The sequence below is a fragment of the Oncorhynchus tshawytscha genome, linkage group LG01 (genome assembly GCF_018296145.1).
Source record: "Oncorhynchus tshawytscha isolate Ot180627B linkage group LG01, Otsh_v2.0, whole genome shotgun sequence".
Lineage (NCBI taxonomy): Eukaryota > Metazoa > Chordata > Actinopteri > Salmoniformes > Salmonidae > Oncorhynchus > Oncorhynchus tshawytscha.
The window spans coordinates 15,320,198-15,334,033 of NC_056429.1; the positions used below are offsets into that span (position 1 = coordinate 15,320,198).

The window sequence follows — 13,836 nt, forward strand, 5'->3', positions numbered from 1 at the left end:
TTATTTGGTCTTTGAAGTTGATTTCTCTGGCACACTATGCATTTAGATACTAATCTAAAGAAGTATGTACACAGGTTACGTCAACAAATTTCAAGAGCACCGATTTTTACATCAAAGTGTAAACATAACCAATATAACAACATTTCAAGAGCACCGATTTTAACATCAAAGTTGAAATAGTTCATCAGTGTCTTGATTATAAAGCTGCCACAGCTAAGGTGAACTGAGCTGTGCACAAGCTGCATCAAAGCCAACATTCCAGCTTCCATTTCAACTCATGTCTATCTGTTAACATCACCAAGAGAAAGGCTTTTGGAGTGTATATTCCATTTCTAACTCATGTTCCACATCTAACCAAATAGGCATGCATAGTGTGCTACATATGGATATGCATACTATTGCATACACAGTATATTGTTCTTTTTTGTAAATAGTTGTTTTTAAGGGTTGGTTTATAAAAAAATAAACAACTTGGTATATGCTTTGTCAGCTGAGCCTCTTTCAGCCAGCCTCTCAGTAGCCTAGATGGAAAATAAACCGTTTATTATGGTATTATTTTCATTTTGTTTGAGGCGATTTTCTTGATTTCATTCTGTATTCAAATTGTAAAATTGTGTATCTCAATTATTTAGGCCTAGATTCAATCAGATCAAGTGTAACCCATAGCTGAAGTTTTGGCGGTGTCAGAGGTGTAAACTGCGTTGGAGCTGCATTTCAAATCGTTGAGTTCAGAACGAAAAAGTGTAGGCTGTATAGAAATAATTATAATTAAACTAAATACAAATCTAGGACTTGATTCCTGTCAGAGGTGTTCGTAATAGTCTAAGGGGCGGCAGGTAGCCTCGTGGTTAGAGCGTTGGGCAGGTTGCTGAAAGGTTGCTCGATCGAATCCCCGAGCGGACAACGTAAAAATCTCTCGTTCCTCCCCTGAACAAGGAGACTGTTCCCCGGTAGGCCGTCGTTGTAAATAAGAGTTGCGTAGTTACATTTTAAATTGAATGCATCAAGCATTCTGTAATTGTTCACCGTATTATATGGAACGGGATTCCCGTATATGTTAATTTAAACTGTATATTAGCAACCGAATCTTTTACATTTCGAATTGATTTACCATACAGCATTTACATGATTTGTTTGTGTAATTACAGTTCCAATGCGCTAATGTTTTGTCACACATACACAAAACATACATTTTCAAAGATGGACTTCAAACTATTATGTTAAGAGGCGGTTTGGTGATGTGGGGGGGTTGTGTCCAGTTTTGAGCAACATGGCTGGCTGCGTGCCATAGGATACACAAGTGGGTATGGCTACAACAGCACAAGGCGTGGTGGCCGAAATGTGATTCGCGTTTAAAAGGCCCAGCAGCTCAGAAACCAAGAAGAGTCCTTTCCCTTTAGAGTCAGGTAGCTCCATATTTGGCATACGGAGATTCAAACAACTCTGCCCCTCTGGAACTGTAACTAGGGCCAAAGCGCGCACAGAGGGTTTGTGCAATGCACACTCCCGTCCATGGGCTCCTCTTCAACGGAGTCAACCAGTCTCTGGTTTTCAGTCCTACGGATGATCCGATCATGGGGAACCTTGGCAATGGCACCGTCCTCCCGAACGGGAGCGATCCTTTTGGAAGAAACGAAGAGGTCGCCAAAATAGAGATAGCGGTCCTCAGCATCACCTTTGTGGTGGCTGTGATTGGGAACGTCAGTGTCTTGCTGGCCATGTTCAACACTAAGAAAAAGAAGTCGAGAATGCACCTCTTCATCCGGCACCTCAGCATAGCTGATCTGGTGGTCGCTTTCTTCCAGGTCCTGCCGCAGCTCTGCTGGAAGATCACCTTTCGCTTCTACGGGCCAGATGTCCTGTGCAGGATAGTGAAGCACCTCCAGGTGATGGGCATGTTCGCCTCCACCTACATGATGGTGATGATGACCGTGGACCGTTACATCGCCATCTGCCATCCTCTGAAGACCCTTCAGCAGCCCACCCAGCGGTCCTATATTATGATCATCAGCACCTGGATGTGTAGTCTGGTCCTCAGCATGCCGCAGTACTTTATCTTCTCTCTGAGTGAGATCAAGAACGGTTCGGTTGTCTACGACTGTTGGGGCCACTTCATAGAACCGTGGGGCGTAAAGGCGTACATCACTTGGATAACCGTCAGTATATTCGTAATCCCAGTGTTCATTCTGATGATATGCTACGGGTTCATCTGCCACAGCATTTGGAAGAACATAAAGTATAAAACCAGAAACACACACGCGGGTGTTGCGTCTAAAAACGGTCTGATCGGAAATAACTCTGTTAGCAACGTTACTACTATATCCAGAGCGAAGTTGAGAACTGTCAAAATGACGTTTGTGATTGTCCTGGCTTACATAATATGCTGGTCACCTTTTTTCATCGTGCAGATGTGGTCGGTGTGGGATGAGAATTTCGCATGGGACGGTAAGTGACTTCTCTGTATTGTGAAAAGTATTGCGCACACAAAATCAAAAGGTGAACCTTGATATACAATTAAATAACATGAGCTATCTTCACTCAATTATGTTTATCTCCCTCTACTAATAAACTCATGTTAAAGCCACAGTCTATATAGGGGATTACGCAAAGTGTTTGGTGATGTATATCCATTCTGTGCCCCCCAAAATATTGTTTTTACTAAGTAACTGTGATGAATATCCACATACGTGCAATATGTATACTGTTGAAGCAGAATATAAATGTATCTATATTGTAATGAAACAACAAGTGGCAGGTATCGAACCCTCATCCTTCGAGCTCAATGTCCGGCGCGCTATCGACTGTGCCACATAAGCATGCTCGTCGATTTCCGCCAGGGTCGTTACAAAACTCCCTCCTTTCAAAGAGCGTGTCCTCGCGCTAGTTTGCGGCTCTACGTTTTACAGGAACACGCTCACCGGCCAAGCACACGCACTGTCGTGGATGCAAGGTCCGATCACTTCTGACACCAATGTAATGAAACAGCAGGGAGCAGGACTCGCACCCTCGACCTTCTAGCCCGACGTCCGGCGCGCTATCGAATGTGCCGCAAAAGAATGCTCGTGCAGCAAAGTCGATTTCCGCGCTTATAAACCCAGGATCGTTACACTATGTATCATGGTAAAAAAAAACATACTCAATTCGTGCAAATATTTACAAAAAGTAATCGTGCGTTTTTGTGAGTTTTTGTGTGGCTTAATTCGCGTGAAAATACATATATTGTTGTGCGACTTCATTCATAGGAAAATACATTTTATGGGGGCAAACTTCGGAACAATCTTTTGAACGTTATTAGCGCAATGCATGATGGGCAGCGGTGTTCTACACTGCCTTATTTTGCGTCTCACATATATTTATATAAAAACAAATGTTTTAACAACCCAGTACTTTCAATCAACCAGGTTGTCACCAAAATAATTGTAATATATTAGTAACATTACGTTGTTTTTTAAATGAATGCTAATACTGTTTTCTATGCTTGTTTTCGCTTAATACTTTGGGGTACTGGTGCACTTGTAGTCACAAACGCTCTTTTTCGTGTAGACAACAGTAGGCCTACACGAGTTCGTGGAGTCTACATTTCATTTTCTTCATAATGCATTTAAAACAGGGTTCCACTTTTTCGTGTACATTACACAATTTCTTTCATAATGCATTTAATACAGGGTTCCACTTTTTCGTGTACATTACACAATTTCTTTCATAATGCATTTAATACAGGGTTCCACTTTTTCGTGTACATTACACAATTTCTTTCATAATGCATTTAATACAGGATTCCACTTTTTCGTGTACATTACACAATTTCTTTCATAATGCATTTAATACAGGGTTCCACTTTTTCGTGTACATTACACAATTTCTTTCATAATGCATTTTCAACAAGGCTATGTCCAATTTTATTGGAGAAAAAAAAACTGCTTTTTGTGGGATAGATGAAGGTATTTGATTGGGGAATGGGGATACATTTGTATGATGGGAAACTATAATACACACCATAATGCACACACACACAAACACTTACATACACACTCACTTTGTTTATACTCATGTTATAGCCAACTCTTGACATTTTTATGAATAATTTTTTATAAAATATTTGTATCTACTTGTCATGTATTCATTATCTTTAACTGGTTACATGTTTATAGTTTGCATGTTTCAGTAATGATTAACATGGTTAAATTATCATAAATCTCTGCTTGATTTAGCTGTTGGTATATTTGACATTTTCATACATGTTCTTTATTTCCAATTAAGAAAGCAATACTTAATCAACACACTACTGTAAATAATGACCTAATTATCACCTAAGAATCCCCAGTTTACAATTGGCTTATTCATCCCCCCCTCTCCCCTGTAACTATTCCCCAGGTCGTTGCTGTAAATGAGAACGTGTTCTCAGTCAACTTACCTGGTAAAATAATGGAAAAATAAAAAATGGAAATTGCTATCTGTAAATAAATGGTGAGAAATGCTCGGTCTGAAGCCATTCGGCTATGGGTTTCACAGCCCTATAATAATGATTCAATATATATCAGCTTAAAAGGGGTTTATGTACAACCTATGGAGTATAAGATGTTAGGAAAATTGGTATAAGAGAGTCTGACCTGAATGAAATACCCAAACCCTAAGCTATGTTCAATGTCAGCAGCAATTTCCAGTGAGAAATGCTCAGTCTGAAGCCATTCAGCTATGGGTTTCACACCCCTATAATAATGATACAAGTTATATCACCTTAAAAATAGTTCATTTACAACCTCTGGGGCATAACATGTTGGGCAAAGTGGTATAGGAGAGTCTGACATATAACCCCTAACTTGACTTCAGTCTTCACCAATTAGAACCAAGAGAGGCCTAGCTTCGTTCTTCATGACTGGGAAAGGCTTTGATTCTAGCCCGTAGAGAATTCTGCATCCATCTCATTAGATCAGAACAGGATAGATCAACAGTGATTCATATTACTGGTTTGCATCCCAAAAAAAAGGCTAGTTGTGTTTTGCTGCATAACACACATTATTTGTCTACGCATATGGTGTGGATCATTGTCAGGTTTTTAGATATATAAGCTTCAGTAACAAAAGAACACCATGGTTGTAATAACACTTTAAACAGTTAGTTTGTCATTTTTAAAATATTTTTTATTTTACCTTTATTTAACTAGGCAAGACAGTTAAAAACACATTCTTATTTACAATGACGGCCTACGAAAAGGCAAAAGGCCTCTTGCGGGTACGGGGTCTGGAATTAAAAATAAAAATAAAATAAAAATATAGGACAAAACACACATCACGGCAAGAGAGACAACACAACACTACATGAAGAGAGACCTAAGACAACAACATAGCAAGGTAGCAACACATGACACAGCATGGTAGCAACACAACATGGCAGCAGCACAGGGTACAAACATTATTGGGCACAGACAACAGCACAAAGGGCAAGAAGGTAGAGACAACAATACATCACGCAAAGCAGCCACAACTGTAAGTAAGAGTGTCCATGATTGAGTCTTTGAATGAAGAGATTGAGATAAAACTGTCCAGTTTGAGTGTTTGTTGCAGCTCTTTCCAGTCGCTAGCTGCAGCGAACTGAAAAGACGACCGACTCAGGGATGTGTGTGCTTTGGGGACCTTTAACAGAATGTGACTGGCAGAACAGGCGTTGTATCTAGATGATGAGGGCTGCAGTAGATATCTCATATAGGGGGGAGTGAGGCCTAAGAGGGTTTTATAAATAAACATCAACCAGTGGGTCTTGCGACTGGTATACAGAGATGGCCAGGTTACGGAAGAGCATAGAGTGCAGTGATGTGTCCTATAAGGAGCATTGGTGGCAAATCTGATGGCCAATGGTAAAGAACATCTAGCCAATCAAGAGCACCCTTACCTGCCGATCTATAAATTACATCTCCTTAATCTAGCATTGGTAGGATGGTCATCTGAATCAGGGTTAGTTTGGCAGCTGGGGTGAAAGAGGAGCAATTATGATAGAGGAAACCACGTCTAGATTTAACTTCAGCCTGCAGCTTTGATATGTGCTGAGAGAAGGACAGTGTACTGTCTAGCCATAATCCCAAGTACTTATATGACTACCTCAATCTCTAAACCCTCAGAGGTAGTAATCACACCTGTTGGGAGAGGGGCATTCTTCTTACCAAACCACATGTCCTTTTGTTTTGGAGCTGTTCTAGGTTAACGGCAGAGAAAGCTTCTTAGACATTTAAGAAAACTTTGTTGTAGAGCGTTTAAAACAAAATCCGGGGAGTGGCCAGTTAAATATAAGACTGTATCATCTGCATATAAATGGATGAGAGAGCTTCCTCCTGCCAGAGCTATGTTGTTGATGTAAATTGAGAAGAGCGTGGGGCCTAGGATCAAGCCTTGGGGTACACCCTTGGTGACAGGCAGTGGCTGAGACAGCAGATGTTCTGACTTTATATACTGCACTCTTTGAGAGACGTAGTTAGCAAACCAGGCCAAAGACCCGTCAGAGACACCAATACTCCTTAGCCGGCTCACAAGAATGGAATCGTTTACAGTATCAAAAGCTTTGGCCAAGTCAATAAAAATAGCAGCACAACATTGCTTAAAATCAAGGGCAATGGTGACATCATTGAGGACCTTTAATGACACATCCATAACCTGAGTGGAAACCAGAGAGAATACTATAGACATCAAGATTATTGACAAGTTTTTCCAACACTTTTGATGAACAAGGCAAAATAGAAATAGGCCTATAACAGTTAGGATCAGCTTGATTTCCCCCTTTAAATAAAGGATGAACTGTGGCTGCCTTCCAAGCAATGGGAACCTCCCCAGAGAGGAGAGATGGGTTAAAAAGGTCAGAGATAGGCTTGGCAATTATAGGGGCAGAAACCTAAAAGAAGAAAGGATCTAAACCATCTGACCGAGATGTTTTTTTGGGGTCAAGTTTAAGGACCTCCTTTAGCACCTCAGACTCAGTGACCACCTGCAGGGAGAAACTTTGTAGCGGGCAGGGGAAAAAGAGGGAGAAGCATCGGGGCTAGTCGCATTAGGTGGGAGATGAGGAAATGTTGGATGGGCAAGGGGGCATGGCTGAGTCAAATAGGAATCCTGACTTAATAAGTGGTGATTAAAGAGCTCAGCCATGTGCTTCTTGTCAGTAACAACCACATCATCAACTTTAAGGGACATGAGCAACTGAAAGGAGGTTTTCCAGAACTTCTTGGGGTTAGACCTACAGAGAGAGAACGGCTCCTTAAAGTAACTAACTGACTTCTAATTGCACTTACTTCTAATTTGCCTGAAAGGGCAAATTATGGGTATGGGTGTGCCGAGCCTTTCGCCAAATGTAATATATATATTTTTTTCCATTTTATTTTTTACCCCTTTTTCTCCCCAATTTCGTGGTATCCAAATGTTGTAGTAACTACTATCTTGTCTCATCACTACAACTCCCGTACGGGCTGGGGAGAGACGAAGGTTGAGGGTCATGCGTCCTCCGATACACAACCCGGTTACGACAGAGCCTGGGCGCGAACCCAGGGACTCTGGTGGCAACTGAGAGGAGGGTGGCGCTGCAGTACAGCGCCCTTAACCACTGCGCCACCCGGGCGGCCAGCCAAATGTAATTCTTTTTTTATTTTATTTTATTTCACCTTTATTTAACCAGGTAGGCCAGTTGAGAACAAGTTCTCATTTGCAACTGCGACCTGGCCAAGATAAAGCATAGCAGTGTGAGCAGACAACACAGAGTTACACATGGAATAAACAATTAACAAGTCAATAACACAGTAGAAAACAAAGGGGGGAGTCTATATACAATGTGTGCAAAAGGCATGAGGAGGTAGGCGAATAATTACAATTTTGCAGATTAACACTGGAATGATAAATGATCAGATGGTCATGTACAGGTAGAGATATTGGTGTGCAAAAGAGCAAGTAAATAAATAAAAACAGTATGGGGATGAGGTAGGTGAAAATGGGTGGGCTATTTACCAATAGACGATGTACAGCAGCAGCGATCGGTTAGCTGCTCAGATAGCTGATGTTTGAAGTTGGTGAGGGAGATAAAAGTCTCCAACTTCAGCGATTTTTGCAATTCGTTCCAGTCACAGGCAGCAGAGTACTGGAACGAAAGGCGGCCAAATGAGGTGTTGGCTTTAGGGATGATCAGTGAGATACACCTGCTGGAGCGTGTGCCTCGGATGGGTGTTGCCATCGTGACCAGTGAACTGAGATAAGGCGGAGCTTTACCTAGCATGGACTTGTAGATGACCTGGAGCCAGTGGGTCTGGCGACGAATATGTAATGAGGGCCAGCCGACTAGAGCATACAGGTCGCAGTGGTGGGTGGTATAAGGTGCTTTAGTGACAAAACGGATGCCACTGTGATAGACTGCATCCAGTTTGCTGAGTAGAGTGTTGGAAGCCTTGAGGTGGAGTAACTCTGCAAGATCACGGTCGAACCAGGGGCTGAACCTGTTATTAATTCTAATTTTCTTTATGGGGGCGTGTTTGACAATATCACTGAAAATATTAAAAAAGCAGGTCCAAGTGTCTTTGACAGAGGGAATCAAGCTGATTCTGTACCAATTTACAGAGGCCAGGTCATGAAGGAAGTTTTTAAGCAAGCATCTATGACAAGTCAAAACTAATGACTCAGTTTCACTGAGCAGCCATTACGAACACAGGCTGTAAAACAGTGATCACTAAAGTCATTACAGAAAACACCAGACTGATACCCATCAGGATTATTTGTGAGGATAACATCGAGGATGTTTGGAGTCATACCTTGTGGGATTGGTAATAATCTGATAAATATTTAGGGACTCCCATTGCTTTAGGACTTGGTCAGGTGGTTTAAGCATGTCCAGGTTTAGGTCACCTAGCAGGACAAATTCAAACTTAGTGTAAGGGGCCAGGAGAGAGCTTAGGGCAGGTAAGGTACAGGCCGGTGCTGATATGCTTACAATCGTTTTTTTTTTTCCACCCTTGTCCACCCTGGTAAATTAACTTATTTAGAATAGACAGTCACAGAGGATTTTCTTCTGAATAACTGATCAGGGCATAGCACTTTCCATTCAGCTTCAGGCAACTTCAATGTAACGCTTGATCACACCTGTAGTGACTACTTCCATCTGTCACGCCCATTGTTGCTTATCCATTGTTCTCTAGATATATCAATGCAACAACACCCAACACAATGTTGAAAAACAGAATGCTTCCCACCACTAGATCACCAACTAGACATGATCTGGACATGATCCCAACACTTCCACCAATACAGTGGAAGAAAGTGAAAGCTGCAAAAGGGAGTCTAACCGGGCTCAAATGTGGCAAAGTGAGCTCTAACGGCCATTGCTATGAAAGCCTAGTATTCCTTTGGGCAGAGGCAGTAGGCCTAATGCTGGCATATGCCCTGTTAAAATAGCCTAAGTATATAACATGATTGACACGACCGTAATAATCATCATGAAACACCCTTGGAAGTGTCATAAATGTTAGCCAACATAATTCATTATTTTACATGAACCTGTTTAACTGCATTGATATGTTTTAATTGATCATAGTCCAGATTTATTATAGTGGCAAATACCATGCAGTTGCACCAGGGGAATTTAAAACAAACATATTTTTTTCCCCCCAGGTCTTCTCTTTCCCCACATTTATTGGTGAATTAATTTCCCATCTTGAAAATGTATCCCCATTCCCCAATCAAATACCTTCATCAATACTAAAAACAATAAGACAAATAAAGCTTTTTACTCTAATCTGTCAACCATCATATAATCTGACATGGCACCAGTATCCCCAAATTATTGTTGTGAAAACATAGAAAACAGCATTGGCATTAATAAAAAATAAGTCTACTATACTATTATAAGTATTTCGGTGACAACCTGGTTGATTACAAATATTTTTTTATATAAAAAACAAAATGTGGGACACAAAAATGCAGTGTAGAACACCATTGACCAAAATGCATTGCTCCAATAACTTTCAAAAGATTGTTCTGATGTTTGCCCTCCGAAAATGTATTTTCCTATATATGAAGTCGCAAACAAATGTGTGTTTTCACACCAATTAGGCCACACAAAAATTCACGAAATCTGCTGAAATACTTGTTGTACATATTCGCACAAACTGAGTGTGAGATCGTGTTGATATAATTGTGCATAATCCTTTTTTTGAGCACCAGGCACACTGCACAATTCTTTTACGAAATTTAAACACAGAATACACAGAATACTCGAAATAATAATAAAATCGTTTCATAAGTGGAAATGTAGCTAAATAGGCATATCATGTATGGTGTCCTGACATCATAGGCAAAGTCGTTTTAATCCTGTACCATAACGTGCACTATATGGAGATGTCAGGTGTTTAAATATAGATCAGCATGTAAGCGATTGTGTTTAGTGATTGTGATTTCACGGCACCGTTGATTTATACCACAGCTGTTGGACAAATTAGTTATCTTTGGTAATTTCCCTTTTTCCCGTTTCCTTCCAGAATCCGAGAACACCGCTGTCACACTGTCCGCGCTCCTCGCGAGTCTAAACAGCTGCTGTAACCCGTGGATATACATGATCTTCAGCGGACATCTTCTGCACGACTTTACTCTCTGTTTCCCGTGCTGTAATAAATTACGCTACAAGTTCAAGAAAGAGGACTCGGACAGCAGTCTCCGGAGAAATACAGTATTGACTAAAATGACCAACCGAAGCCCAACGTGCAGTTCAGGCACTTGGAAAGACAGTGACAACTCCCCCTAGTTCTCCATTCAATCTAGTCAAGCAGATACCTAACAACGTGTTAAACGCACAAACACAAGCTGGTGGTTATTTATTGATTGACTCTTATTGACTTGACAATTCTAAGACTTTCAAGGTACCACTTTAAAACGGGTGGGATACTGACACTGATTGGTTGATGTAAAATAGATGAGCATTACACCGTTGTTTTGGGATATATTGTCTGGATTGTCTGTCAGAAAAACATCTCAAGAATGAAGTCTTGAGAAGTCAGAGTGATAAACCAAAATCACAAAGTGATAAACTATTTCCTCTGGTAAAACATGTTATAAATTGAAGATAATATTTTATGTGCCATATAGTCTACAGGCCAGTGTTTCAACAGGTTCCAAACCTGATTCTCTGGAGTCTAAGACAGTTTATAATGGGTGAAATACATCAGTTCTGAATTTGAAAATGTAAAGTAGAAAAGAAACTGATCATCTGAACTATCTAAATACCAACAGCTATATCAGTTGAGTAAAATAATAATAATAATAATAATAATAATTTCTAAACATTCCACACTCCCAGGGTCTTCTTTCCAATGCACTAATGATTTTCCGGTCTAGGAATTTCTACAGCAAAGCCTAGACTAATTCAGATGAGGACAGATCTCAGTGACTAAGGACCCTGGATTAGATCACAGGTTGCCAGTCTGTGTTGGCCATATTTCCCCATTGAGCCACTCTCTCAGTGTGAATTAAAAAACAAATTGGGCCTGGATGGTTTACAAAGCAACAGAGATGTCTGCCTGCCTGTTGGATTTCTACACAGACACACCAGGCCAGGGGCGCAACTTTGTTTTTAGAAGTGTGTGTGTGTGGGGGGGGGGGGGTTGTTTATTTAATCCAGTGGGATAAACACTCAAAACAGCCTACCCGACTGATCGGAGGCGTCCGCATGGTCCTAAAGCACACGAGCCTCGTTTTGTATCACATTCTAATTATACAACTGGGGGGGGCAAAAATGCAATTTCAGAATGTGTGTGGGGGCATGTCTCCCCGTCCGCAGTGAAATTTGCACCCCTGCCCCAGGCAATGTTCCCTCTAAACTGTGGAGAAATATCAGACCATGGAGAGGAGCGTGAGATTGAACTTAACCTAACTTTCTAGAGCAGTGGTCACCAACGGATCAATCGCAATCAACTGATCGATCTCCAAGGCTATTCTAGTCGATTGCCAAACATTTCTCTAAAAACAACAATGATGTTCCTTTTTTTGGTTATTTTTTTTTTGCATTTCGGGCTGTTGGCAGTAGGTGCACCCGATTCAGCTACCCTGCGCAAACTGTTGCCATTTTGAACCATTTCATGTGACTGAAGGTACAAACTCTGCCTTCCCAGTGGGCACAGAGAGCAAATCAAGTGCAAATATAAACCTACTACTGGCCAATCGGATGTTTATCATGTATGCAGTGTCGTAGCTACAGTAACGTAGCTACAGCAAAATTGATACTGTGAGATTGAAACATTTAAAACCATGACTAGAGAGAGACTGTCAACGAATACAGCAAAGAATTGCTGTTTTTATGATTGAGTTCATGTTTAAGTTCTTACTCAGCACTGTAAACACTTTGTATTCAACACTTTTATAAGACATAAAATGCACTTTCTTCCTATTTCCACCCAGCGCTACAACAAGCACTGAAGCAATAATGAATGAGAAGGAAAGTGTATCTATAGGCTTGCGTTGTTGTTATTATTAGTGGCTTGGGTCTTGTTTAATATTGAAGAATAGTTCCCTTTCTTTGTTCATAGGAGTAACAACATTAATTTGTGCATGAGGCAGAAATAAAGTTTCAGCAACTCTGTGTCAGTAAAGGAAAGGGAGAATGGAGAGATGTTGAGAGGCGGACCCTCAGCCTGCTGCTCTCTCCCACAGCTGAGAGTGTAACATTTTGTTATGTTACAACTTTATTCTAAAATTGATTAAATAAACTATTTTCCTCATCAATATCCCATAATGACAAAGCAAAAACAGTTATATAGAATAAAAACAGAAATACCTTATTTACATAAGTATTCCTTTGCTATGAGACTCAAATGAGCTCAGGTGCATCCTGTTTCCATTGATTCCATTTAGATGTTTCTACAACTTGATTGGAGTCCACCTGTGGTAAATTCAATTGATTGGACATCATTTGGAAAGGCACACACCTGTCTATATAAGGTCCCACAGTTTACAACACATGTCAGAGCAAAAACCAAGCCATGAGGTAGAAGGAATTGTCCATGGAGCTCTGAGACAGGATTGTGTTGAGGCATAGATCTCGAGACACAGATCCCAAAGAACACAGTGGCCTCCATCATTCTTAAAATTAAATAAGTTTGGAACCACCAAGACTCTTTCTAGAGTTGGCCACCTGGCCAAACTGAGCAATCGGGGGAGAAGGGCCTTGGTCATGGAGGTTACCAAGAACCAGATGGTCACTCTGGGAGAACCTTCCAGAAGGACAACCATCTCTGAAGCACTCCACCAATCAATAAGATTCTCTGGTCTGATGAAACAAAGATTGAAATCTTCGGCCTGAATTGTCTGGAGGAAACCTGGCACCATCCCTATGGTGAAGCATGGTGGTGGAAGCATCATGTTGTGGGGATGTTTTTCAGCGGCAGGGACTGGGAGACTAGTCAGGATCAAGGGAAAGATGAAGGGAGCAAAGTACAGAGATCCTTAATGAAAACCTGCTCCAGAGCGCTCAGGACCTCAGACTGGGGCGACGGTTCACCTTCCAACAGGACAATGACCCTAAGCACACAGCCAAGACAACGCAGGAGTGGCTTCAAGACAAGTCTCTGAATGTCCTTGAGTGGCCCAGCCAAATCTCTGGAGATACTTGAAAATAGCTGTGCAGCAATGCTCCCCATCCAACCTGACAGAGCTGAGAGGATATGCAGAGAAAAATGGGAGAAACTCCACAAATACAGGTGTGCCAAGCTTGTGGCATCATACTCAAGACTTGAGGCTGTAGTGCCAGAGGTGCTTCAACAAAGTACTGAGTAAAGGGTCTGAATACTTATGTTAATGTGACATTTCTTTTTTGAATGTTTTATAC

At 41.1% G+C, this 13,836-nt stretch overlaps 1 protein-coding gene across 1 annotated transcript; it reads left to right on the forward strand.

Annotated features, from left to right (window-relative positions):
- The first annotated feature begins 1,395 nt into the window (after positions 1-1,395).
- Positions 1,396-12,512, forward strand: LOC112226587 (arg8-vasotocin receptor-like). Its single transcript, XM_024391054.2, has 2 exons — positions 1,396-2,445; positions 10,499-12,512. The coding sequence occupies exons 1-2, from the start codon at positions 1,497-1,499 to the stop codon at positions 10,759-10,761; spliced, it is 1,212 nt and encodes a 403-aa protein (XP_024246822.1). The 5' UTR covers positions 1,396-1,496; the 3' UTR covers positions 10,762-12,512.
- The last annotated feature ends 1,324 nt before the right edge of the window (positions 12,513-13,836 follow it).

What these genes read in the sequence shown, in the direction of transcription:
- LOC112226587 (XM_024391054.2), top strand. Translation starts at nt 1,497, where the DNA reads ATGCACACTCCCGTCCATGGGCTCCTCTTCAACGGAGTCAACCAGTCT. An exon ending in TGAGAATTTCGCATGGGACG is followed by an intron (nt 2,446 to 10,498) that starts GTAAGTGACTTC and finishes GTTTCCTTCCAG; the next exon opens with AATCCGAGAACACCGCTGTC.